Source organism: Acomys russatus, chromosome 27 (assembly GCF_903995435.1).
Source record: "Acomys russatus chromosome 27, mAcoRus1.1, whole genome shotgun sequence".
In the NCBI taxonomy this organism is placed as follows: domain Eukaryota; kingdom Metazoa; phylum Chordata; class Mammalia; order Rodentia; family Muridae; genus Acomys; species Acomys russatus.
Window position 1 is genome coordinate 15,618,830 of NC_067163.1, and position 26,594 is coordinate 15,645,423.

Below are 26,594 nucleotides of genomic sequence, written 5' to 3' on the forward strand. Positions count from 1 at the left end.
TAGTTTAAAAAGTCAAAAATAACAAAAAGATTTATTTTAAAACAGGAAAACAGAAGCAATGCAGAAAATTTTCCGACTCAGTATCAGCCAGAAAAAGTAGTCCCCAAACACCTCTACCAAGCACCAGCAGCTACACTCCCCTCCAAAGGGGCAAAGGTCAAACCACCACAGGGGAGCAGGGGGTGCCCCACCACCCACCCACCAACCCCTATCCAGATTACCACTTAAATGCCAAATGGATCTTACCATATGTGGGTCTTTTTCACTGGGAAGGTGTCGCTATCCATTCTGCCTCAAATTTTGAGACCTTTACTATTTCTTTTTCACTCTAATCCCCAAAATCTCACCCATCTCTACTCTATTCTACCTGTTATCTTCCAGAAAAAGTTTTTTTTTCTCCTTTCCTGTGGCCCAGACTTTCCCTTTCCGTACCTTTTCTGTGTGTTCAACAGGCTCCTACCTGGTTCATTGTTCTCCAGGTGGCTCAATTTATTTCCCCCTACTCTGCACCAAGAGAATTATAGAGTACATATGGCCAAATCCCATTCTTACCAATCCCAAAATATTTGACTATACTGTTAGTCACATATGGATGAATGAAGTCTCTCACCATGGTACCCTAGACCTAGTTTATGATTGGCTTATGATTCATTCTGTATATTTTCTCTCTCATTATTCATAAATTCAGATATCAACTTTTAAAAAGTAATTAGAGAATAAATTTAGGATATTAGAATGCAGAGAGAGAGCCTGTATATTTCAAGACCTAGAAAATTACATTTTATTCTTTCTAAATTTTTGTTGTTCTTATTGCTTTTGGGGGTGAGGGTGGTTGTGCTTTGGTACTGGGAAGCAAGCCTAGAAGTTTATGCACCCTAGACCTCTGGGCTACACAAAACTTAGGTAACAGCCTTGGGGTTTTCCTAGTGTATGCCAACAAACATTATTTTATCAGTGTTTCTTAAAGGAAGTACATTCACCTTTAGACGTTCCATGAGCTATTCCCAGCACCCCTGGTCTGGAATGCTAAGGGAACATCTACACTTCTACCCCTACTCATGGTATTCTATTCACAAACTAAAATCAGACAACCAGCTTTGGGCATTTCAAGCACAGGTTTGGATTCTCAGTGGTCCAGTGAGTCTTGCCTCTTATTCAGAGTGAGAGAGAAGTGGCCTCCAAAAACCCTGTTGAGTTTTCCTTCGTTGGTCAGCGAATTCTGTCAGCGAAACTGTCATCCTTGCCAGTCACCTTGTCACCTAGGGTATTCATGTGTTGGGAGGCCACCCCTTAAAATGTGCACAGGCATAATCCTGCTGGCTGTGTGCCTGTGGAGCACACCCAGGCAGTAGACAGTTGGGCAGTCTATCATTATCTATAGTATAATCTGGGTCTCTGGATGCTTCTTTTATCTTGTCTTATGATAGAGTTATCTGTTTTGTAAGATGTCATTTGGTTAGTATCTTTCCTGGTCCTCCATCAATGTAAGCTCCACCCTTTATTTCCAGGTATACTGTGAGGTATATGTGCCAAGTTGGTCCTGACAGTCTGAACTTGAAAGGCAAGCCTTAAAAAAGCTACACAATTGGCTGCCATTCTGTCAGCATGAGGCATTGTCACAGCTTCCTACGTGGACTTCCTCATGTCCAGGGCAGGGTAACAATTTCCCTCTGCAGTCTCAGTGAAGAAGAAGACATGTCATATGACAACCTGCTGTACAGTTGCAATGCAGGTTCTTAAACACGAAGGGGTGTGCTCATTTCAAAAGTTTCTTTCAAGGGATTTCTATTAAGACTCTGGTTACCAGCAGTTTATGTAAGGTTTCCAAACTAATGTAAACCAAAATGAATAGCAAATGCCTTCTTTTGGCCTTGTTGCAGCATGTGAAACTGGCTGTTAGGACTGTGCAGGAGGAAATGCTGAAACAGCTATGGACTTATGCTGAGGTGTTGTTCATAGAGATTAGTGTTACAACATTTTGTCAGCAATTTGATGTCTTCAGTCACCTTTGACTCTATGACTTCTTGCTCTCATTATTACTGTCTTCTGATGTTGATCTGTACAAAAGAGAAAGGATTCTTCTCAGGATTAATTCGTCATTAAGAAAAATCACCTTACCACTAGATGAGATATTAAAATATCCATCAAAGCCGTTGTTAGTATTTACAGGCATTTACATATGTATCTTCAAGTTCTTTTTTATAATTATTCTTTATTTTTGTATTTTTCTTTTTTATCTTTTTTCCATCTTCTAATTTTTAAACATTTTTTATTTTTTACATGTACATTTACGTTACTACACATATATACAATAAAGTGTGTGTCATCTTCAAGTTTTTAACCCTCTCTAATTTTGTTTCCATCAAGTAACTATAAATATTCAGACAATTTACACTCATCAATGAGGCTTCTAATAAGATCTTTTAACTGCATTTACCAACATTAGTGGTATTAGAGAGTCTGTTGACTGCTTATAACACATTAGAACAACACACTAGGCACGCCATTATAATGTTTGAAGTCCTCCTGGGCCACACACAGTGGCCTCGGGTGTGAACACCAAAATGAGGTGTCATTAATCCAAGTAGGGTGCAGGTAACTTTAAGTGACTCTGCATCCTTACTTGCTGCTCTGTCTGGAGAATGTGACCTAAAAGGTTGTACCCATGGGTGGACACTCAGTGATCTGCTGAAATTGAAACCAGAAGGAAAGATTGGTACCAATGTGCTGGTCAAGAAAGGGCACAGCAATGGTCCTTCATGGAGTGTTGAGGGCCACACCCCTAAGCCTCAGCTTGACTTCTGTTTGTCCTCTTGTTGGCCTGAAACCACTTATATTTGTAAATCTTCTGCTGCCTTGACATTGTTTTGTCATTACAAAACAAAACAAAACAAAAGCAACATGATTTCTTAGTCTGACAATTCTTTCAAAAGTCAAATTTTCTAGTAGCTATTCAGATATCCCCAAACTATCCCAACAGCACAGGGATATTTATTCAAGTTGCCATTTAATCTGACAACTCTAAAACAATTTGACTATTTTTATAAATCATCAGAAGCACTGCCCTGATCTTAACTAGTTGCTGACACCGCCTTGATCAACACTGCCTGGTAGTCTGAGAGACAGAGATGGTATTGTAAATTAGGCCTCAGGGTATCTTTACAGGATGGGACTACAAGACTCCCTGTTTAACTCTTGCTTCCACTTTCCCTGAGACTCCACTAAACAAAATATGGCTTGTACTGGTGTTAGGGCTGAAACCAAAGCTTTACAACACCTTAATTACAGTTTAGAAGTGCACAAGGAAAAAAAAAAAAGAAGTGTACAAGGGATGTTCAATGCCTTCTACATATCCTGTTCACAGATCTGCTCCCAAATCTGTCTCCATTGACCCACTCCCCAGTCATAAAAATTACTTGCAATGTAAGGACACTCAGGCTGCTCGAGAAATCAACAAGTCTTCCAAATTAATTACACCTCATGTGGGTTTTTCATTGGAAAGGCCCTGAGGATGTATGGAGGCACTCCAACTATCTTTGCCACATCAAGACATGGAGGATGTTGTAGCTGGTCTTTCATACTTTGAGGGTTCTTATTTTTCCCACTGAAAGAAGGATGAGAGAGAGAGAGAGAGACAGAGACACAGAGACACAGAGAGACAGAGAGAGACAGAGAGAGAGCCCTGAATCTAATTTCTTCTTGTTTCCTCTTTAACCACAACCAAACCCCATGAACGACCAAGAATCACCTCTCCGGACTCAAGCATTTATATGCCCTCTGAAAAGTTTCCAAATTCCAAAGATCACACAACCACAGAAACTATCTGCAGCGGGCATAATCAGCCTTCTGCTAGGGCACAAAGCAAATCAGAATCAGCTGCTGTAGACAGCCAGAAGCCGCCCCATATTCCCACACCTGGGATTAAAACAAAAATATATTCTCACAGTATTTCTGTGTCGTTTAAAGAAAAAAAATAACTTCAGAATTCTCACGATAGGATGCCTGTCAGAAAACTGGAACAAGCTTTGGTATGTCCTGGGAACTTAACAGTTCTAGCAGTTTTTCCAATCAAGCATCCATTGGAAAAGTCATATTTACATTATTTAACTGTGTTCAGATAATTCCTATAGTGCATTTTAAATATTAATACATGTGCTTACCCTTTGCTTAATGCTTCCTCTCTGAGCCAGGATCCCTTTGTTGCATTCCTCTTAATGATCATGATGGCAGTCACCACGAGGAAAGCCAGAAAAATGTAGAGACCGATCAAAAGCCCTTTTTTGTAATGAGCACCACGCCGCATGACAACCAAAGGTGTGCTTTTATCTGAAAATGTCAAAGTACCATTGGATGTTTCAAAAATCATGATCGATGCAGGCCGGCAATTTCAATTACGTTCCTTTGTTCTCTATGACGTTTCAGTTTTAGCTTTTATATAGTGTTAGTTGATTTTGAGTTAACTTTTATGGACAGCATACAAATTCCAAAGTTCTTCTGCATGGAACTTTTTCTTCTCCTAATCCAGAGAGCTAAACACCACGTATTGTAGCAATAAAAAGATGCTGCCTAAGCTATATTTTTTTCAACTTTACTTTTATTTCATTTTGTTGTAAAAATCTTCACCCTTGCACTGAATTGGTTTTAGTTTTAAATTTATTCTGGTGTTTTATAGCTGTTGTTTCTGAGCCGATTCCACTGTATCCAACCACTTCACTTCTGTTTTTCATAATTCACAGAACTCTTTCTCCACCTACTCTTCTATTTACTTTTTAATTATATTTTTCCATAGCTTCATTGATTCTAAGACTCCATTTACTCTTAGAACAGCTCACTCCCTCTTATTCGCTTTTCCTTCCTCTATTTTTTTCTTTGCTTAAATAGTAACCTTAGCTCATTTTTTTCTAAATGTTACCGTTAGTAACTCACATCTTAGGATGGGCTTACTGTCTTTGTTCCTTTATCCTCCTCCCCATGTTAGTGGAGATGGACAGAAGACTGTACAGGATTAACTGACTTTTGCTGTGTCTTTATTAGTAGGCATACCCATCAACTGTGGCTACTTTTGTAGTTAATATTATGCTATGAGTTGTATTAGAAATCTTGCCTAGTACCCTGAAGGCTTAGTTATGGAGCTTAAGTCCAGAGAAAGGAACAATGCTGCACCCTTACTAAAACCTAGCCACACGTGAACATTGCAAAATTTTCAACTGAAAGAGCATGTGTGATTAAAAGAAATTCCAATCAATGGCCTACATCCGATGCCTAAGTCTCAACACAGAATCAGAAGAAAGCATAAAAAAATCCAGGTGTGAAAATGTGTATTACTAATCCCATAGTGATGCCTTCTGATGAGAGTGCATTAGATAAACCCCAAGGAAACAATTCAATAGAAGAAGAGTAAAAACATAAGAATATTCTTGGAATAAGTAACTGTTGAGTTCCCAGCCTTAAACGGGACATTTATATTATACCCCTGCCCCAAAGCCTCAGAGAAAATAGGTCAGAGAGAATGTAAGAGCCAGAGGATGGTATGCTGGGAAATGTCTTCTGTGCATGGAATGTTACACTCACCAACTCACTGTAACTACAGTTACCTGCACAAAACCTGTACGAGATCAGCCAATATTCCAGCAGTCAGAGCATGTTAGATTCAGTTGGTTACAATAAAAATAAAGAAAGCAAAAAGTGGACATGAAGGTTGGAGGAGGATGTGCTGGGCAGTATCCAGTAAAAGTACAAGGGGGAAACTGTGGGTGAATGTAAACAAAAAGATTGTATATGTGTACGAAGCTATCAAAGAATAAACAAGACACAACTAAAAAGAAGAGACATCTTCATTAGGTCAAAACCGCAGCATTGGTTGGTACAGACAGTACCACTCAGGAGGCGCCCAGCCAAGCCAAAATGGAAAGCTCCAGGCTCAGTGACAGTCCCCATTGCAAAGAATAAGGTGGGGAGCAACAAAGGACAATGCCCAATGTCTTGTTCTAGTCTCTGAATGCATGTTGAACGCCATGTGCACATGCACACACATATTACATACAGCTTTTAAAAATATGATATATCAACAATCGTATGCACTTTGGTATTTAAAGTCTTGGATATCTAAGATATCTTTATCTGGATATTTATAGCCTTAAATAATTAAGAATTGAAGAAAAATAAAATCAGTGAGAATAAGATTAGATCTGGTAACTCTAGAAATGCAACTGATATAAATTAAATGAAAATCATACATATCAAGGTAAATATTAATAGATTTTAATACTAAAACTATAACATAGAACATTAACAACATGCATAAAATTCATCAATATAATTATTTCAGTGAAATATTACCTTAAAAAACCCAAATCTTTCTCTAGCGTCATCTACTAAGAAAATATCCAAAACTCCATTCAGTAGGGTTGAGGGAACATATTTTTAAATGCAATTATTTATGTATTCACTTTACAACCTGATTTTAGCCCCACCTCTCCCAGTTCCCCCTCCCACTAGCAAAACCAAAAAAAGGGAAGTGCGCGCGCGCACACACACACACACACCATGAATATCAAAATAACAAAAATTAACAATCATTTATCATTAAAATCTCTCAACATCAATGGACTCAATTCCCCAATAAAAAGACACAGGCTAACAGAATGGATATGAAAACAGGATCCACCATCCTAGTACATACAAGAAACACACCTCAGCAACAAAGATAAACATTACCTCAGAGTAAAGGACTGGAAAAAGGTTTTCCAAGCAAATGGACCCAAGAAGCAAGCTGGAGTAGCCATTCTAATATCTAGTAAAATCAACTTTCAGCCAAAATTATATTAAAAGAGATGGAGAAGGACACGTCATACTAATCAGAGGAAAAAAATCACCAACATGATGTCTCAATTATGAAGATCTATGCCCCAAAGGAAAGGGTACCCACATTCATATGGCAAAAGACACTGTCAATAGGGCAAAATGACAGCCCACAGAATGGGAAAACGTCTTCACCAACCCTACATCTGTCAGAGGACTAATATCCAAAATATATAAGTAACTCAAGAAATTAAACAACAACAAACCAAATAACTCAATTTTTAAAATGGGGCACAGACCTAAACAGAATTTTCCACAGAGGAATCTCTAATGGCCGAGAAGCACATAAAGAAATGTTCAGCATCCTTAGTCATCAGGGAAATGCAAATCAAAATGACTCTGAGACTCCATCTTACACCTATCAGAATGGCTAAGATCAAAAACTCAAGTGACAGCACATACTGGTGAAGATGTGGAAAAAGGGGAACACTCCTTCATTGCTGGTGGGAATGCAAACTTGTACAACCACTATGGAAATCAATCTGGAGATTTCTCAGAAAATTGGGAATAGCTCTACCTCAAGACCCAGCTATACTACTCCTGGGCATATACTCAAAAGATGCTCCGCCACACAACAAGGACATTTGCTCAACTATGTTCATAGCAGCTTTATTCATAATAGCCAGAATCTGGAAACAACCTAAATGTCCCTCAACTGAAGAATGGATAAAGAAATTATGGTACATTTATACAATGGAATATTACTCAGCCATTAAAAACAAAAACATCATGCAATTTGTAGGCAAATGGATAGAACTAGAAAAGAGGAAACACATTTTAACAGCTTTCTTGTAACATTTTTCTTGCTTTAACCTTGCAGTCTGAATTTCCTTTTGCACCAAGCTCCAAGATTGTTACTTATACATGTAATTAGCTATTAATAAAATTGATACATTGAAATACTTGACTCCATACAGCAACTGCATATGCTGGCACAGAATTGTAACTGCATAAAACAGATCCAATAGAATCAATGGGCAGTGGTTGTTCATGACTTTCCCCAAATGTGTTTAAAAATGTTTAGTGACATATGATATTTATGAGCTGAGGATATAGAAGACTTGGGTACTTTCCGCACTGAATATAACAATTAATTTTAAACATGCCAGAGCTGAAGAGATGGTTCAGTGGTTAAGCATTTACTGCTTAGCTAGGATCTGAATGTGCTTCTTTGCACCAACATTGGACCACTAATATTAGGCCTGTAACTCCAGATGCAGGGACTCTGGCTACCTCCGGTGCCCCCAAACATATGTCCTCTGTCCCCTCCTGCCCCTCGCTCCCTCCCTCTCTGATACATATACACATTTTACAGCATGCAACTCAGTTGTAAATTAGTACATTTTTCATATATAACTAATTCCCTTGGAAATGCAAACTAAAGTAGGTACCATGTTTTCTGAAACTCGTGTCTATTCAAAAACTATGCTATGGACATAGAAATGTTCTGCAGGCCATGATAAGATTAGAAAACATGGGGGAGGGTGGGTAAGTTCTCACTTCTGGATTAGACTTAAAAGTAACTACGCATGTTTCTGTAAATTTAAATAAAGCAAAATAGAAATATCAACCCCTCGGTTGTACTTCTTAAATGTCAAATCTTCAGTGGCTGCAATGACCAGCAAGGGTGGAGTGTACCTCTACACATGCAGATCCTGCTCTGGATACTAACCAAGGGGCAGCCAAAATCCATCGTCTAAGCTCCCTCCTGGAGATGAAGGTGTCATGTCACACTCTGGAGGGGCGTAACCTGGTTCGCACTGACAGTTGTTTAAAATGTTGCAAATCTAAAACCAAATTCAAATGAAAACTGAGTATCAAAAGTGTTCAAATATCTATAAATATAAATTTTATTCATTATCCATAATTAGGATGCATAGATTATAAATATATTGCAGTTTTAATAGTAAAGTAAAAATAATAATTGTCCAATTAGTGTGCTTGCCTATCTCTTTGCTAGTCATAGTTCTAAATAGAAGTTATAATGCTCTAGGTATAATTGAAATGACTTGTTTGAAAGGTATACCAACTATGAAGTTAGAAAATATATAATAGTTATTACAATGTACTACTTTACACTAAAATAAACCAGTTATTATGGGAGAAAATTTCTATGGAAGATGAAGGATAACACCTCTAGGAGCTGGTGGGCTAGAGGCAAATAACAGCATTCACACAGAAGCCTAGAAAGATGATTGCAAAAATAAGAAAGGAGGGTAAGGAGTGCAGGAGGGACTCCAGAGTCAGCGCTACAGAAAAATGAACTAAACTAGGTGAATTCCAGATCAATTGCTATAAAAAGCAGGGCTGTGAAGATGATGCTGGTGACGCATTTTAAACAAATGCATGTGAAGAAAATTTTCCAGACTTTCATAACTCAGCATGTAATTTCACAACAGCAGGGAAGGTCACAGTGCCAGGAACAGGTATGACAGGCAGTATTAAGAATTGAAACACCAATCACCAAATAAGGGCTGTTAATGATGCATTCAGCATGTCGGAAGAGACTCAACAGTCTCATCAGAATATGAGGAAATACAAGTTCTCATGCATGTTGTGTGGGTATAAAACTCCTCAGAAATGTTGCCTATATTTGGCTCATTAGATTTAGTTGCTTAAATTTTGGGAAAATAAGAGTAACTTGAAGGTACAATGATGCCATTCCTCCCCCCCAGAATTCCTAATAATTAAATGCTATTTGAAAAGCCACCAGTGTGTATATTCATGAGAGTAGCATAGAAGACATACAAGAGAAAATGACCTGCAGTTGCCAAAAGACAAACCTGAGTAGATTGAAAACTTGGATTTCTAAAATGTCACATGAGAAGTAATGTATATATTACACCTACACTCCCAGGAAGCACACACATGCACAGGTGTGCCACATACGTATGATGCTTGATAACACACTGTTACACTTCAATAGTCAATAGTCAATTGTGATACTACGTCATGCTCTTGTTTTGTGTATCAGTCAACGCTCATTTGCTCATTTGGCCTGTAGCAGTCTAATAGTACATACAAACCATGTGTGTCGTGTAAATAGTATAGTCTATGTTCCTTACGTCACTGAAATATTATAAAGGGACTATCCACATCAGATAATTCTGAACCTGGTTGATTTGAATTGAAATGATCATATTCAATGAAAAATAAGACGGCTACATACCCCGTTTCCTTGGCATTTCTCCTCAGGCTCGCATTCCCTGTGTCCTCTATAGGCATGCACACGCAAGCATTTCCCTTTGATACAAGCCTGAAAGGCATATTGAAGACAAAGGTGCTGAGGTAAGCAACAGCAGAAACTGTAAATGCTAAAGAATTGTATTTGCTACAAAAAAAAAAGTATGTAGACAGATAGTGTACGTTTAATGGGTTGATTTACATTTCCTACAATCTAATCATTCCAATGAAAGAAGAGCATGCCCGCATTCTTCATAGGGTTTGCATTTCGACAAAGAGATGCAGGTTTCTTTCTCCTTGAGGGAACAGAGCCATCCACACAATATTGAACTGGCATGAGAAGAAACACAGCTAGCCTGTGTCTGTGTGTGACAGAGCTTACTGATCACATTTTACCCCGCTGATAAATGATGCACTCCTCTCTCTCTCTCTCTCTCTCTCTCTCTCTCTCTCTCTCTCTCTCTCTCTCTCTCTCTCTCTCTCTCTTACACACACACACACACACACACACACACACACACACATGCCTTTTAGCTAAGCAATGTGGCCAGGAGTAAGTGGTGGAGTTTCCCCCATAGATCAGTTTACATCGTCTCTGAATTCAGGACTGTATAAGCTTACCTAGCATAGTAGGAGGATGCAATAGTTTCTTGTAACACAAATGAGCAACAGTAACATTTGCTGTGTAGCAAATACTCAGTTGACATTAATATGAACCCTGCATTCACGCTGGTATTCCTCTACCCAAAGTCAAGTGATTTGACTGTCTTTTGATGCATTTTCTAAGGTGAGCTGCTGACTTTTCTCAAATGATCAGAAGGTATATTTTATGTGGGATGATGGCCTTTGTTAGTGAAATAAACCGAGGCACAAGTAAATGAAAGGTTTAATGTAAGTGAAGGGTAAAATTTGTAAGCTGGGCAACTCCATACCAGAAGCTATTCAGATGGTGTGTGGAAGAACAAAAGAAGGAAGCTGTTACAGGTGGACACAGAAGGAAAGGGAGAGGAACAGCGGCTTTGATAGGCTGAGGGTCGCTAGCTCCATTTTTGTATTATGCTTTGGCATGTCCTTCTTCAGTTAGGCAAGTCAGCTCACTACTTCTGCTTGCTTTAGCTTAAATGCCTATCCTAGGCACTTAATTTTAAAAATACCTCCAATTTTTATTTTGCTTTTTTTTTTTTTTTAACAAATCAAAGCTTAGTATCACTTAGAAGCCCCAACTGGCTTTGTATTTTTGGGGATTCTTTTATTTTTAATTAACTAATTAATTTTACATCCCAAGTGCAATTTCTGGTCCCTCCGCTCCTCCTGGTCATTTCCCACCTCCTCTCCCCCTCCCATGGACTCCTCCCTTTCTCTTCAGAAAAGGAGAGGCCTCCCATGGATATCAGCCAGCCCTGGAATCTCAACTTGCTATAGGGGTAGATGCACCCTCTCCTACTGGATCTGGACAGAGCATCCCACCAGTAGGAGGAAAGGGTCCCAAAGGCAGGCAACAGAGTCAGAGACAACTCCTGCTCCTACTGTCAAGGAGTCCATATGAAGACCAAGCTACACAACTATAGCATGTGTGTAGAGGGCCTAGGTCAGTCCAGGCAGGCTCCCTGGTTGGTGGTTCAGTCTCTGTGAGTCCCTGTGAGCCCAGGTTCCTTGATTCTGTGTGTTTTCTTGAGGTGCCCTTGACCCTTCTGGGTCCTACAATCCTCCCTCCCCTTCTACAGGATTCCCCAAGTTCCACCTAATGTTTAGCTGTAGGTGGCTGCTTTGTTTCATCAGATTCTATTTCACATTGCATGTACACATATGCCTAAGTTACGGTCTTTCTGGCATCATCAAATATTCTGATGCCAACTAGGTATCCCCAAAATCGGCTAAATTCGGACCTTACATCTGTGGGTGAGAAATCCTGGAGTGAGGCTGTGTCTGCAGAGACTGGCTGGCTGATTAGAACTAAAGTGATATAGAGGAGTTGGGATGTTAGAGGCCCAGGTCCTGATCATCTTATCTGGGGCTACCTTTTCCTTGCCCATCTGTGTGGTAGAACTAACATCCTGTGACTAATCGATAAAACCCTTTTGAGATCTATTACCTTGTCAGACCACCAGCTTCTAACAACCTCATAGCTACCTCTGTGATGTACCCACCAATGTATTTTGGAATTTCTCTCAGTTACTTCCTTTACTCTCTTTCCGTAAAACTCCATGGAACTGCTTCTGTGTGGGGACATGGAACTGAGGGAACCATGGGTTTCCCAGGGCCACCCACAGTCACTCAAAATTGTCTCCAAAGTAAACTGTCTCTTATTCCCTTTGAGGTGAAAGCTGTAGGTGATGTGCGCGTGCGCACACACACACACACACACACACACACACACACACACACACATCTGTTAAGTTTTGGATAGGGCAAATGGTACAAGATGACAGAGAGATGTATTACGTGGGATGAGAATATTCTTTTAAAAGAGTTATTAGTACTGACGTGGACAAGTAGACAGAGCAGCAACAACATGGTAGGACTCTGAGAAAGGATCAGACCTTGGCACCAGAGACAAGACAGCATGGGTGTGGTGTCTCTGAAGAGAATCCAGGGTCTGTGTGGCAAAAAAAAAAAAAATCTCTTCTTGTATCTTTTGAGAGTGGGCAGAGGTTCAAAGCAAAGTCCTGTGGCCAAGATCTCTGATTCTCAGGCAGGGAATTGGGTGGAGGACATGGTACAAGCATCTCACTCCTGAAATAGACTCACACACAGCTCAGGTGCATGTAACATTGGCAAAATCTTCAGTTTGGGGCATCATAGTGTTCTGAGGAAGAGCTGGTCGATACCTGGGAGCAGAGGCCTGGGGCAGAAGCTGAATCCTAACACTATGTTCTTACAATATCTACTTGATTTTTTTTGTGGGCAAAAATAAAAGACCCAAGTCCCTCAAGACTTCCCAGATTGCAGACCACCCCCAGTTGCAAGTCTGTAGCAGCATGGTCTAGCGCCTTGTAGTTGATTGTTATTTTGCTCCCTGAGGCCTGCTTGCTGTCTTTTATGAGAAGACACCCACCTACTCCAAAATGATGTTTGTAACCTTGCCTAAGAAATTATTCCTGATTGGCTGAACAAAGGCCTACTACACCTAAGAAAAGCAAAATTGAGGGGCAGAACTGAGGTTTGGGGACAGAAGAGGAAGTCAGGTACCAGAGGAGAAAGAAAGAAGAGTCTTCATGGGATAGAAAAGACCCACGTGGCCCAGGAAGAAGAGAGAAACAACCCAGGGGAAGAGCACCAGCAGGTGTTTTGGGATTGTGGGTGGGAAACAGCTCGGACAGAAATGATTACAGCAGATGACATGGGATGGGGGATGAGAGATAATGAGACAGCTTAGGTGGAAATATCTGCCCAGCCCTAAGTAAAATAAGACTATTCTAAATTTGATCAGGTTTCTGTGTCTTTATTGATTTGATATCGGGTTAGATAATATCACCATAATAATTGTAGCCTATTTAATAAAAACATTATTAGCCACATTTTATATTTACTACAACTCAAGTCTCAAATAATACGCACTACTTTTTGTTTACAGTTTATATAAATTTTTGCAGACTAAATCTTAGCCTAAGGACAAAGTTTCGATTCTCAAGTGTGAGGAAACAAGGTTTAAGTATAAATAACCAATTTCTTAAGAAAAATATTAACAAAATGAAACTTCCTTTGAGCAATAGCAACTCTGATTTTCCTTTTAAAAATTTCTGGTTAACATGCAAATGGATATTGTTGTGATATCTTTATAATTATACATCACTACACTTTGTTATTGTGACGCAGCAAGAGAAATTGTGCATGTTCTTATGTATATGTGTATTCGTAGTCATAGACAGTCCTAAATCCATTATAAACACATAGTACAGAAACATCAAATAAAGGTGTATTTACCTGGCCATCACCACAGACAGTGCCATCATGAACATAGGTGTCATCTATTTCTGCAGGGACTCTTAAATGTGCAGACACACACACCTGGTCTGCAAGGTAAGTATACTGGACATCATATTTGTCTGTTTTAATGACTTCTGCAAAGTTCCAGTAACAAACCAATTTTCCACAAAATACTTCACTGGCAATAGAAGGCAGAAAAGTTATATATTTCCCTTAGTCATCTTATCTGTGAGTTCAGTTATAGTTTAATATATAAGGTTAATTCAAAACCTTAAGATAGAGACTGTAATAGCAAGCTGTCAAAAACATGCCTATTACGACATGCAACACCTGATAAGCAGTAGGTGTGCTTCTTTGTATTACACAAGCCATACGTGGAAAATGTACAATTTGATGAGTATGTACCTATAATTACAGCGTCCTCTACAGTTTCCAAATTTGTCATTTTGAAAGTTCACTTCTTGTACACACAAATAAGTAGGACCCTTAGCATCTGGAAAAAAAAGAATTTCAAGTTCCGCATGCTAAAAGCAAAAAAGTAATTTTTAAAAAATTTTTATTATTAATTTGTTCTTGTTACATTTCAATGGTTATCCCATCCCTTGTGTCCTCCCATTCTTCCCTCCCTCCCCTTTTCCTCTTATTCCCCTCCCCTATGACTGTTCCTGAGGGGGATTACCTCCCCCTGTATATGCTCATAGGGTATCAAGTCTCTTCTCAGTAACCTGCTGTCCTTCCTCTGAGTGCCACCAGGTCTCCCCCTCCAGGGGACATGGTCAAATGTGAGGCACCAGAGTATGTGAGAAAGTCATATCTCACTTTCCACTCAAGTGTGAAGACTGTTCTGACCATTGGCTAGATCTGGGTAGGGGTTTAAAGTTTACCACTTGTATTGTCCTTGGCTGGTGCCTTAGTTTGAGTGGGAACCCTGGGCCCAAATCTGCCTATCATAATGTTCTACTTGTAGGTTTCTAGGACCCTCTGGATCCTTCTACTTTGCTATTCTCCCATGCTTCTCTCATCTAGAGTCCCAATAGGATGTCCTCCGCAAAAAAGTAATTTACAATACTTAAAACTCTAGAAAATTTATAGTGAGACAATTGGTGTCTTGTAATATAAACAGGAGCACTAGGGCAAGAATCAACCAAAAAAAACTACTCAGAAAAAAAATGTGCTAAGGAAAATTGTTGAAAAAAATCACTTTTTCTCTAAAGCCACACTCCAACTTTCTACTCTTCTTCCACCAATGGTCTCGACCTTGACTCACATCCTATGTGACTTCAATGTTAAAGTCTTTTCCTTTTTGGCATGGAATGGATTTGATTTGATTTGTTTCTCAAATGTGGATGTAGATCAGTATTTTATAAATAAGGCTACAGGATAGATTTCTGACTTTAAAATAATGGTGTGTGCCCCTCCCAAGATACAGCTCTTACATTTTCCAAACAAATCTGAGCATTGCCTGTCCAGGTCTCGGCAGACCCCACCAAAGCAGTAGGCAGTGTTGTTGTTGCAGGGTTCTAGGTCGGCAGCTATAATGTCAGGTACACAGTATTCCGATGAGCCATTGCAGAACTCTGGGAAATCACATAGGTCTTTACTCCTTCTACACATGCTTCCTCTTTCAGCTACCTGAGAGACAAAGAACACACTAGTTTCCATCAGGGTGACTCAGTGTTTCTCTTCCTGGCAGTTAGGCAAGAGAGGTTTTCTCTACTTCTTTAAAAGAAGATGCAACATGGACTAAAATCAGTTAAAAAAAAAAAAAAGATGCAGTGAGATACCTCTACAACATGGGGGAAAAAAAAAGCTTGTTTAAGAACTGTTTAAAGCCAGGTGTGGTGGCTCACGCCTTTAATCCCAGCACTCGGGAGGCAGAGACAGGCAGATCTCTGTGAGTTGGAGGCCAGCCTGGTCTACAAAGCAAGTCCAGGACAGCCAGGACTTCACAGAGAAACCCTGTCTCAAAAGGCAAAAAAAAAAAAAAAAAAAAAAAAAAAAAAAAAAAAAACAAGCAGAAATAACTGGGTTTTTTTCCAGCAGACTTCCAAAAGATACATAGAACCAAACCTACAGGGTGTGGCTCCTTCTACTTCATCCCAAGAACGTGTTCTTTCTTGTCTATACACCATGGAACATAATTATAATACGGTCGTCATAAACCAGTTGTTTCCAAAGTGGCCTGAAAAAAGCATCTAAGTGCTGGTTACAAACTTCTTTATCACTAGAAGCTGTGGGGAAGGCAGCTCGTCCTACTGACAACCAGCATAGCTTTGTAGTTGGAGTTGTGTCTACACTGAAAGCCTAAACTAAAGGAAAATGCTTGCATCGAATCTCTCAAATTTGGACAAGGTCTGGCAAAAGCTTGACTGTTTGCAGGAATACCAAGAAGACAACGGGTCCTTCTAGACTCAGGGTGGACAAAGATGAGAAGAAAACATGTAATACCCATGGGCAAAGCTCTACGTCAGTCATATCTGGCGAAATCAACACGCATTCGTACAATCCCTTTAGTTTTTCTCAATGAAGCTCTGCCCAATGACCAGCGCTGTGATTTTTCACTATTGAAGGATGAGCTTTGAGATATAAGACTTGGGCTCTAGCAGGGGGAGTAACAATTGTCAGATGTGAAATCCCTGGGTGGGCCTCTCCATCCAGGTACCTTGAAAACAATCAACCTTTGGCGGTAGTCATCAGTTCTCAAAGAAGACAGCCTACCAGCGCCATGCGCCTCCGTCCTTACCCTGCAGCATCTTGCGGATTTGTCGGCGCTGATCCATTTTTATGGTTTTCAGGGCAAGGTTTGCTGTCGCTATTTGTCAGACAAACCCTGTTAGCTCTCATTTTGTTGTATGTTATTTGTTTGATCATAAAGAACCACGTTCAGACGGGCTTAAGAAAAACTCCCAGCACAACAGTTTTTAACGGCTCTGAGTACCACAACTGGAAATGTCTTTGGGGTAGGTTGAAACACGTGAAAGAAAGCAGTGGCGAGAAAGTGACCCAACGGACTGACATCATTGTGGAAATCAGAAAATATCCTCAATATCTACTCCATGGAGAAATGGCACATTTTCTCAAAAAATGTTCTCCGGATGGTCATCTTCTAACTTTTAAGACTTAGGCCAAAAGAAAGCTCTCCAAAGAGAATGCAAATTAGAACATTTGAAGGCTTTTCCCAGACACTTAGAAAAGAGCTGCACCAGAGAGAGGCTGCAGAAAGGGGTCCCTTGTCCCCCGTGTTTCAGGCTTACCTTGCATGTCCGTTTATTACAGCAGGGCCCTGTACCGCACTCCGCGGACCCAATCAGTGTACACTCCTTAGGGTTACAGCACTTTGTATGAGAACAGTTCTAGAGAAGAAAAGACAATCGAGGTAAATGTAGGAATTAGAAATCAGATATACGGTGATCAATAAATAGCTTTATATTTCTTTATGTGATACAAAAAGAAAAGAAATCAGATATATGATTTTTTTTTTTTTACAAAGTCTTCTCAAAATACAGCTGTGGGCTGCTCAACTGATATTCACTCGTTCCCAAAAAAAATGCTCTAATAACCCTGCCAACAACAGACCCTATTTAGAAAAAAAAATCTGGCTTCGTAACGCTATACTGGAGCAAACGGCACTGTGGCTGACATTACTGCACGGTGCACAACGCACTGGTGTTAGGGGTGAGTCTCCCACGCGTGCAGCCACTGTCTCTGTAGCCCTACCAGTGGGACAGTGACCGTTTACCTAATCCTGGCAAGGTCTGGGCTCCTGTCTGTCTTCATCTTTGTTTTTGTTTTTGCCAATTTCTTTAAATAAGCCGCATGGATACAATCACTTCATGCATCATCTTTCACGTTCAAGTTGACCACATCAAAGTATATAGCCCGAAACACCTCCTTTGTGGAACTCTTACAAACAAATCTAATACTTCCTCTTCTAGAAATGACCTAGGGACAGGTACTTGACAAGTGGGACCTACCTGTGAGGACAGAGCCATCTGGTAGTGCTCGGGTTCACCCATCGTACTGCTTGCCATCCCTGCCTTGCCGTTTTCTACTGACAGCATAATAGAGTCCCCGAACACACGCTCTTCCCACCTCTCGCTTCTCAACCAACTGTAGTGCTTGCTCGGGATGCCCTCTCTTACCAGGCCTCATAAGGAATAAAATCTTTGTTCACGGATAGGAAAAGGGCACACTATGCAATTGATATTCAAAGGCAATGTAGCATCTTGGAAGATCAGGTAAAATTATAAAGCACCCGATTAATGGCTTCTTCCTAAAGGAGCCAGGACACTTTAATTTGGAAAAGATAGGCTTTCTAACAAATTATCCTAGAATAATTGGCTATCCATCCAGAAAAAAAAGAAAAGAAAAGTGAGCCTGACTCTGAAAGCTCTCATTTATTAAAACCTGCAGTACAGAAAGTGACTCAGACGATCAAACAGTGACACTGTGGTTGTCATAAGATCTCTGAAGTAGTTTACAACTAATGTTATGCTAAACCCATCATCCTGGAGGACAGAAAAGAAAATTCCTGCAATGCACTTCCAAAACTTACTAGATCATTCCAATACCTGCAGATTAGTATCATTTAATTATCTTTAATACATACTTTCTTATAGAATGCTTCCTACACAGGAAGGGTGGTACTACAATGGCTATTAAAGTCTGCTGTTTTACAAGTTTTCTCATATAAACATATAAGTGTAAATGGAGTTATACTACACAGATGGCCAACACCTATCCCAAATGCCGTATGTTATCAAACAAAAAGCCCAGGCTCCAGGAATAACTCCCTTCGAGTTGTTGGTTGGTCAATGGGTCTTATAGCATCCCCCTAAAATATGCAAGTCAATAGAACCTGTCAGGACAGCCCTGTTTCTGAAGATGTCACATGCTTTGCTCAAAAGTCATGGAGAAATCAAGCTGGTACTGACCTAGAAGTCTCCTCCCTCTGTCTAGCTTTCCTAGTAAGGGGGCAGTGCTATGCAGGCTGCTGGGAAAGAGGAGCCATTAGCACTCTTACTCATGGGGGTGGGGTGGGATGGGGGTCAGGGGGTGGGGAATGGAGGCAGCTGCTCTTTTGTGAGAGGCCGCACTCACATTCGCCATTACAAGACTGGAGCTGATGCCTGGTACTGTGAATCACCATGTGGTTGCTGGGAATTGAACTCAGAACCTCTGGAAGAGCAGTCAGTGTTCTTAACCTCTGAACCATCTCTCCAGCCCTGTGATCGACACCAAGAACTTACGGCTGGGCGTGTTATAGGCCCTAAGAAAGACCCTGACTACCATCTTGCCAATTGGATATACTGTCAAACCACCTTCTAAATATTTTAATCATTTTATTTTTTTGTTTTTTGTTTTTTTTTCTTTTCACATGTGGGTTTGTTTTGTTTTCATTATAGTAGCAAAATTACAATAATGAAGTAGGTATGAAAATAATTTCATTTGGGGGTCACCTCAGGAACTATATTAAATGGGGTCACAGCATTAGGAAGGTTGAGAACCACTTATCTGGAGGGACTTGGAGGGGAAGAATATGATCAAAACATATCTGATTTTGAAATTTTTTAAATAATGAAAAATACTATAATAAAAAAGAAAAATCCCCAAAATAATGTTTTGAAAAATAAAAAACATTAATTTTGGCTGAGATGATAGTATAATTGCAACATTTCTCCGTTCCTCTCTCTTTCTCCTTGCAAATACTCCCATTTAGGCCTCCTTGTTCTCTCTTTCAAATTCATGACCTCTCCTTCTATAAATAGTTATTACATGCATATGTGTGTGTATATATACATATCCTCCTAAATATAATGTGCTCAGTCTATATGTTTCTCATATGTATGTTTTCAGGGCTGGACACTGGGATTAAATAATCAGTTGGTGTGCCCTTCCCTGGGGAAGGCAAGTTCTCCCTGCCTCAGTGCTCCTCAGTTACAATGTATAGGGCTGAGGCCTCATGAGCTCCCCCCCCCCCTTTGCTTGTACACCTTCCTTGGTGCTTTCCTTGTTCAGAAAATGCTTAAGCAGTCATGTTGGTGAGACTTTATGGGTGCAACATCTGACATTACTAGGAGACACAGTCTCACAGCAAACTCCCAGATCTTCTCTTACAGTCGTTCCACCCTCTCTTCCACAATGTTACTATGTGCCACAAACTCTTAGCCTCCCATGTTATATGAAACTAAACCCCCCCCCATCTTCAAGGTAAATATGAGATACTAGCAAGTTTCTCAAACTCTTTTAAATAAGGACTAGGGACTAAATACAGCCTTGCTTGTATTGTAAGGTCAACTACAAGTAACATTTTATTGTTTCAAGGCAGCATCTTTCCATATAGTCTAGGCTAGTCTAGAATTCTCCATCCTCTTGCCTGCATGCAAGTGCAGTGTCACACGCAGATCTCTTCTCTAGTTCCTACAATGGCCCATCATCTTTCAAAATGATGTCTTCCCCTCTTCTGATACATGTAACTCTACAGAACTGTGTATGATGCATAGACCAAGTGTAAGGATAGCTGTGGAAGTTGCTGGCTAACCTCTGGAAGGCCACAGTCACACTGCTCTGGATGCTCCAGGATGCGGTTACCACACGTTGAGCTTTGGGGTAGGACAGCACGTTCTGGCACTGGCTTGTCCCTCAGGCAGTCTAGTTCTGGCTGTGAAACCAGATGCTTGAATCCATCCACACTGCAACTGCTGAACACCTTTATGCCTTGGGAATGTCTGAAAATAAATAAATGTTACACAGATAAATGGAATGCAATTGCTATCTGAATAGCATTCTTTAATAAAGCATATGAACCCCTGGATACTCACCTTACAGAAGAGCCACAGAAAAGAAAGGAGCTTACCTCTAGTTTTAATACAGTCACAACCACAGCAGTACGTTCGTTTCTATTTTAATTTGTTAGAATCAACACACAGAAGCTAGAGGGAATTACAGTGGGGGCACCTCAGCTTCAGGAGCGTAAAGGTACTGTATTAGTTTCAACATCATTATTACTATAAGAGGCTGAAATGATTGGTAAGAACACGGAAGAGGAATGTAAGGAGAAAATCAAAGATAATTCTATTATTGGTGATAAAAGTAATGCAATATTTTGATGTTTTTCAAAATAAATCCAGCCTCTGGATGCTCCACTTTTTTACAGGGGTGCTAGGGATTCACATCCAGGTCCTCATAATGGCACAGCAAGTGGTCTTACCCATGGAGTCATCTCCCCGGGCCTCCCCTACTAGCTTTTTGAGAGTCCTCCAGTACTCTTTTTTGACTCTGCATAGCCACTTGCAGTGTGAAATTGTGTTATTACTGAGTGGCCTTGGACTGTTGCGTTTCACTTTGGAGCACTTGCAGTATATTCTTATTTTTTCACTTTCCCCTAGTTTTTCCCAGAACTGCCCCTCCTCCCACCCCCCACCCCCACCCCACCCCCCCACCCCCTCACCCCCGGTGCATGAAAGACATTGGGAGACTGAAACCAATGCTTCTGGTTTGATACTTTCGTACATGTGGCTTCCATCCTCTTCTTCGTTCATCATACCCGCAATCCTCCCTGGGGAGGAATGCATCCCCTTCTGCGGCCTCTCCTCCTGGCTGATTGGGCCCACCACCTTAAGCTTCCCTCTTCACCCTGTAACTTCTCTCAAAATTATCAGCACAAAATTCTGATTCTCCCCCATCAACTGAAGGTTTGTATATTCTAGACCACTTGTCCCTGAGATCCAACCTGTATACGTGATATAACTGCATGCCTGAAAAGCTTAAGAGCTAATAATAAGCCAGATGCAACAAATAAAACTGTCCTGGATAATTCAATACTTAGTAGTGAGCTGTGATTGCCAAAAGCATTTGAGTGATTCTTCCATACCTTTACTTCTCAATATTAATAAATGTCTGTGGATCGTTGTGGCAACAGCCATCTCCCAAGATGACTTAAGAGATTGTGTTTGGCCTCCCTCTGGTGCACTGTACATTGACTTTGACAGGCACATTAAATTATTAATGCTGTGTCCATTGGTTGTGTATTTTGTGAGTGTATTATAAAATCTCCCATTCTGCAAACACTCACTTTCTTTCCCAACACCTCAAGTTCTGCCCATGCCTCCATCTCCTCTCTTTATTCATGCCCTAAGTCTTCAACATCAGTGCTGCACTTCACTTTCTTTCTCCATGCCTACAATACTCTTCTTTATAGTCTTAGCTCTTTCCAATTTTTCATAACCTCTTATCTTCCTCCACCCCAAGGTACACAGCCGAATCTGCTTATCCACAAGTCTGTTTGCACCTCCAAGCTTTCTGAGATGGCAGCACTGTTGTGTCCATACAAACATAGTAACAGTGCTGGCAAATGAACCTGTCAATGCCTGCCTTCACTCCTTCGCTCTGTATGCTAGCAGCGCACTCACTGCTAACATGCTCAGAACTGGTAAGCACGTTTTCTGTAACACTCTAAGTCCATTCTCTTCTATATCGTTTATCGCATATGCATTCACTGAAACTGTTCCTTGTCAAGTTAGATTATGACAAAGTGCACATCAAAGCATACTACAAATATTTCCTGAGTGGCTATAGAAACCAGATTTGGGGAAGACCTTACATTGCTGAGGGATTCATTATGCATGTGCTTCCTGAGCAGAAGCAATTGTAGACATCATCATATGTGAGTCCCAGGTTAATTCCCAGCAACTGTGACAGAACAACAGCAAAGCCCTCCACAGTCAGCGTCTTCGTGTGCTGAACAGATAAAAACAACAGAATTATTGTATAAACCATTGTTGTCCTCCTCCTTTTCTTCTGCCTGTTTGTTTCTGTCAGATTTTGTTTGACCGTGGTACCTAAACTAGAAGGCAAATTCAAGAAAATGTAATGTCAATACTATTTTTAAAGTGTAAAAAATAATTAGCAAATTGTGACTTTTTTCCCCAAGCAATTAACTTTTAGTCTAAATGGAGTTGACATATGGGAAAAGTAAGGTTGCTATCTTTGTAAATTAATGGCATATTATTGAATAGAATTTAAATAAGTATAGAGACATTTAGGGAAGTAGAACAATTATAGTAATGTATTTTTGCAGAGCAATAATGAGAGAAAATTTAAACTATGAAGAGTTAATCGGCAATCAACCTTTATTTCAGAGATGGCTTGAGAAAATCTAAACTGCTTTTTCTAAAGGAAGAATAGTAGTACTTGCTAAGGCCATGTCTACAAACACCTAGCAAAGAAGCTGCTTCGTGATATGCTACATAGCTCTATTAGCTCCCGTATCGTGCCCTTCCATCCCTCCATCCGTCATGGCCACTGTGCATTTAAGCTCTCCTGGGTCTTTTGAGAGATGTTTCTTTTTCTTAAATTACTGGATAACAATCTGTGGCTACAAAGTTTGTTAACTTAACTTGGTGAGATTTAGATTTGCCTTGGGAGTGGGGAACTCTGGGCATGTCTATGAAGTGTTATCTGGGTTAGGTTAATTATGGTAGAAAGGCCCACCCTCACTGTGGGAGGCACCATCTTATTGGCTGGAGCCACAGAGAGCATAATATAGAGAAATCTAGCTGAGCACCAGCCTCCACCTCTCTCTGCTGAGGATGCGATGGGACCAGCTGCCTCAAGGTCCTGCTGCCATGACGTCCCCACCATAATGGAGTATACTCGAGATGCTGACCCCCCAAAATAAAACATTCCTTCTGTAACTTCTTTTTGTTGGGTATTTGATCACATGTTTTGGGAAAAAATAATGCATAGTTCATTGTATGGTTATACCAAAATGTGTTTTAACTACTCACTCACGAAGAAAACCTTGCTTGGAGAGAGCGGCTGATGCATTCAAAATATTAAATAAAAGGAGCAAAATAGAGTGGATTTGGTGAAACAAATGTGAAATTCATGTAGTGACAAAATTAAGCATACTTTCCAGATGAGCCAAAGGCCATTTCTAATAAATCTTATCTGCAAGTATTGCTCATGGCAACATTATAGTTGGAAAGACACTGTACCAGGAAGTCATGTGAGGATGGTAACATCCTCTGGAAAAGTTAAAAGTGTGGACAAATTTTCATGATTTTGGAATATAAATTCATTTTTATATCTTGCAAAGTGTTCAAGGAATGAAAACAAAGACAAAGATAGCAATGTAAGCAATGAATATTCAACATAAAAGTATTTACTTTGGGATATTAATAATATAAAATAGAGTATATACCTATAAATAGTAGAGTTTTCTTTGTGAATGTAATATTGTTACTTTTTTTTTTTTTTTTTTTTTTGGTTTTTCCAGACAGGGTCCCCTGTATTAGCCTTCCTGTCCAGGACTTGCTTTGTAGACCAGGCTCACCTGGAACTCACAGCGATCCTCCTGTCTCTGCTTCCCAAGTGCTGAGACTAAAGGTATGCACCACCACAGCTGGAAATATTGTTACTTTTTAATAGAGTTAAATTTTAGTTTATAATAGAGTTGAAATAAAATTTTACTTGTAATTACTTTATAATTGGCTTAAATTTAATACTTCAACCAAGCTTGGTGGTGCATGCCTTTAATTCCAACACTCACGGAGGCAGAGGCAGGTAGATCTCTGTGAGGTCAAGGCCAGCCTGGTCTACAAAGTGAGTCTAGGACAGCCAGGGCTACACACAGAAACCCTCAAAAAAATAAAACCAAAAAATTGTTTAATATTTCATACAAGTAAAAATGGCAATCAAGAAAATCTATGTAATATACATGTAACAAAAAACAATCAAAGGATATCATCAAAGTCAATAACACACACAGGATGGGAATTGAGTACAGGAGGGGTAAAAACATCTAAAATCTATACAGTGCATACCTAAGGAAGACAGCAAAAAATCTATAGGATAGTAAAAAATGCAGCATGAAATTTTTCCCTAACACCAACTATTTTCAAGGCCATGTCTTCAAAGATCCCTAATCAAGGCATGGATCAAAAATCAGAATAGCTACATGAAAAAGAGCATTCACTCAGATCTTTATTCTTCCTGTATCAAAAGTGAGCTGAAAATGAATTCAAGACCTAAGCAAGAGAGTCACAAGTATAAGACAGAAGGCAGTAGGGGAGGGGCTCAGGACACCGACACCATCGCCTCCCTACAGGATGGGAGCAAAGGCAACGATGGGAAAAGGAGATTCGGCCACGGTCTCATACATCCCTGTTTCAATGTCATGATAAAAGTAAAGACAGCCTCCACACAGGACCAGGAAAAAAACCTTTGCAGAACACATGTCTGGCAAAGGATTAATATCCATGATGTAGAGAACACCTACAACTCAACAACAAAGCACTAGACTGCTTCCCTATGTAAGAAAAGCACTCGACTGGCTGTTTCTTTGGCAACACGCACTGATGTCTACCAAGTATATGAACTGGTATTGCATCATTTGCGACCACAGCAACACAACCAAAAGCAATGAGAAATAACATTATGCACATTAGCCTGTCTCTACTAACTAAAACAAAACAAGAAATAAGTTTGGCCGACTATGCAGCTAATTATATGTTTGTGAAAGGATTATAAACTGACATGAACTTTATTAAAATCAATACTATAGTCCCACAAAGTATTAATAACAAGACTTATACAGAAGTCAGCATGGAGTACACACCTAGACTATCAGATATTAATATCTCAAAGAGATATCCTCTATATTATGTGTGTCACAGCAAGGTGCATAACAACAGAGGCGTGGAAATAAACAAAAGGTCTATTGATAGAATAAGTACATTAAAAGGTGATGCATGCTGGCATTATTCAATCATTAAAAAGGAAACCTTGTACACTGCATGCAGTGACTCAGTCATAGACAGAAACAGACTGAATCACCCCACTTACACATAAACCTCAAAGTTGTTACAATAGAAATAGAACATAAAATGAACATCACCTGGGACAGAAAAGGTGTTGTTTGCTTGATCTGTAGACTATTTTTAAAAGGTGGACATACCTGAAGACTTACTTCACGGTAAGGCAGATATAGTCAACACCACGGAGCTGGTGAAGACTGCAAATATGGGATGTATTCTCCAACCAAACCAATTTTTGTTTTGTTTTTCAAGACAAGGTTTCTCTATGTAGCCCTGGCTGTCTTGGAACTCACTCTGGGGACCAGCCTGACCTGGGACTCAAGAGATCTGCCTGCCCCTGCCTCCCAAGGGCCGGGATTAAAAGTATGCACCACTACCACCCGGCATAAACCCGCTTTCAAAATAAGTTATAACAAATTAAAAGCGTTTTTTAAAAAACTGTTGCAAAAAATTTGCGAAAACTGTACAATAAATATACTCTGTGTCTTTCTGTTCACTGAAGTGACCCTGGACATTTCTGCTGAGGGGATGGGGATGCCAGAAGACATACCAGAGCAATTCCTGCTTTAAACTTTGGTTTGCAGGCTATCCCTTGATATGTCGCTCCCACATGATCAGGATGCTCTTTATACCTAAAGTAAAATTTCATATCAGTGCACTGGTTTCAAAATGTTAATAGAAAGGAAATTTAAACAATGGATTTCTGAAACTTCTGTATCCTTAGACATGATATCCATCATATAATATGCTTTCTGCTACCAGCCGCTCATTAACAAGTAAAAACACAAGTATTCGTTCTCCATA

General features: G+C 40.0%; 1 protein-coding gene across 1 annotated transcript in view; it reads right to left on the minus strand.

Annotated features, from left to right (window-relative positions):
* Positions 1 to 3,872: 3,872 nt before the first annotated feature.
* LOC127209821 (A disintegrin and metallopeptidase domain 3-like) overlaps positions 3,873 to 26,594 on the minus strand; it is a 39,261-nt gene continuing 16,539 nt past the window's right edge. The window contains exons 7-17 of the mRNA XM_051169463.1: positions 26,341 to 26,422; positions 22,574 to 22,710; positions 20,513 to 20,699; positions 17,226 to 17,324; positions 15,408 to 15,603; positions 14,377 to 14,464; positions 13,969 to 14,149; positions 10,031 to 10,117; positions 8,534 to 8,648; positions 4,161 to 4,326; positions 3,873 to 3,915 (exon numbers count right to left, since the gene is read on the minus strand). Coding sequence (XP_051025420.1) covers positions 3,873 to 3,915; positions 4,161 to 4,326; positions 8,534 to 8,648; positions 10,031 to 10,117; positions 13,969 to 14,149; positions 14,377 to 14,464; positions 15,408 to 15,603; positions 17,226 to 17,324; positions 20,513 to 20,699; positions 22,574 to 22,710; positions 26,341 to 26,422 — 1,381 coding nt within the window. The remainder of the gene's footprint in view (positions 3,916 to 4,160; positions 4,327 to 8,533; positions 8,649 to 10,030; positions 10,118 to 13,968; positions 14,150 to 14,376; positions 14,465 to 15,407; positions 15,604 to 17,225; positions 17,325 to 20,512; positions 20,700 to 22,573; positions 22,711 to 26,340; positions 26,423 to 26,594) is intronic.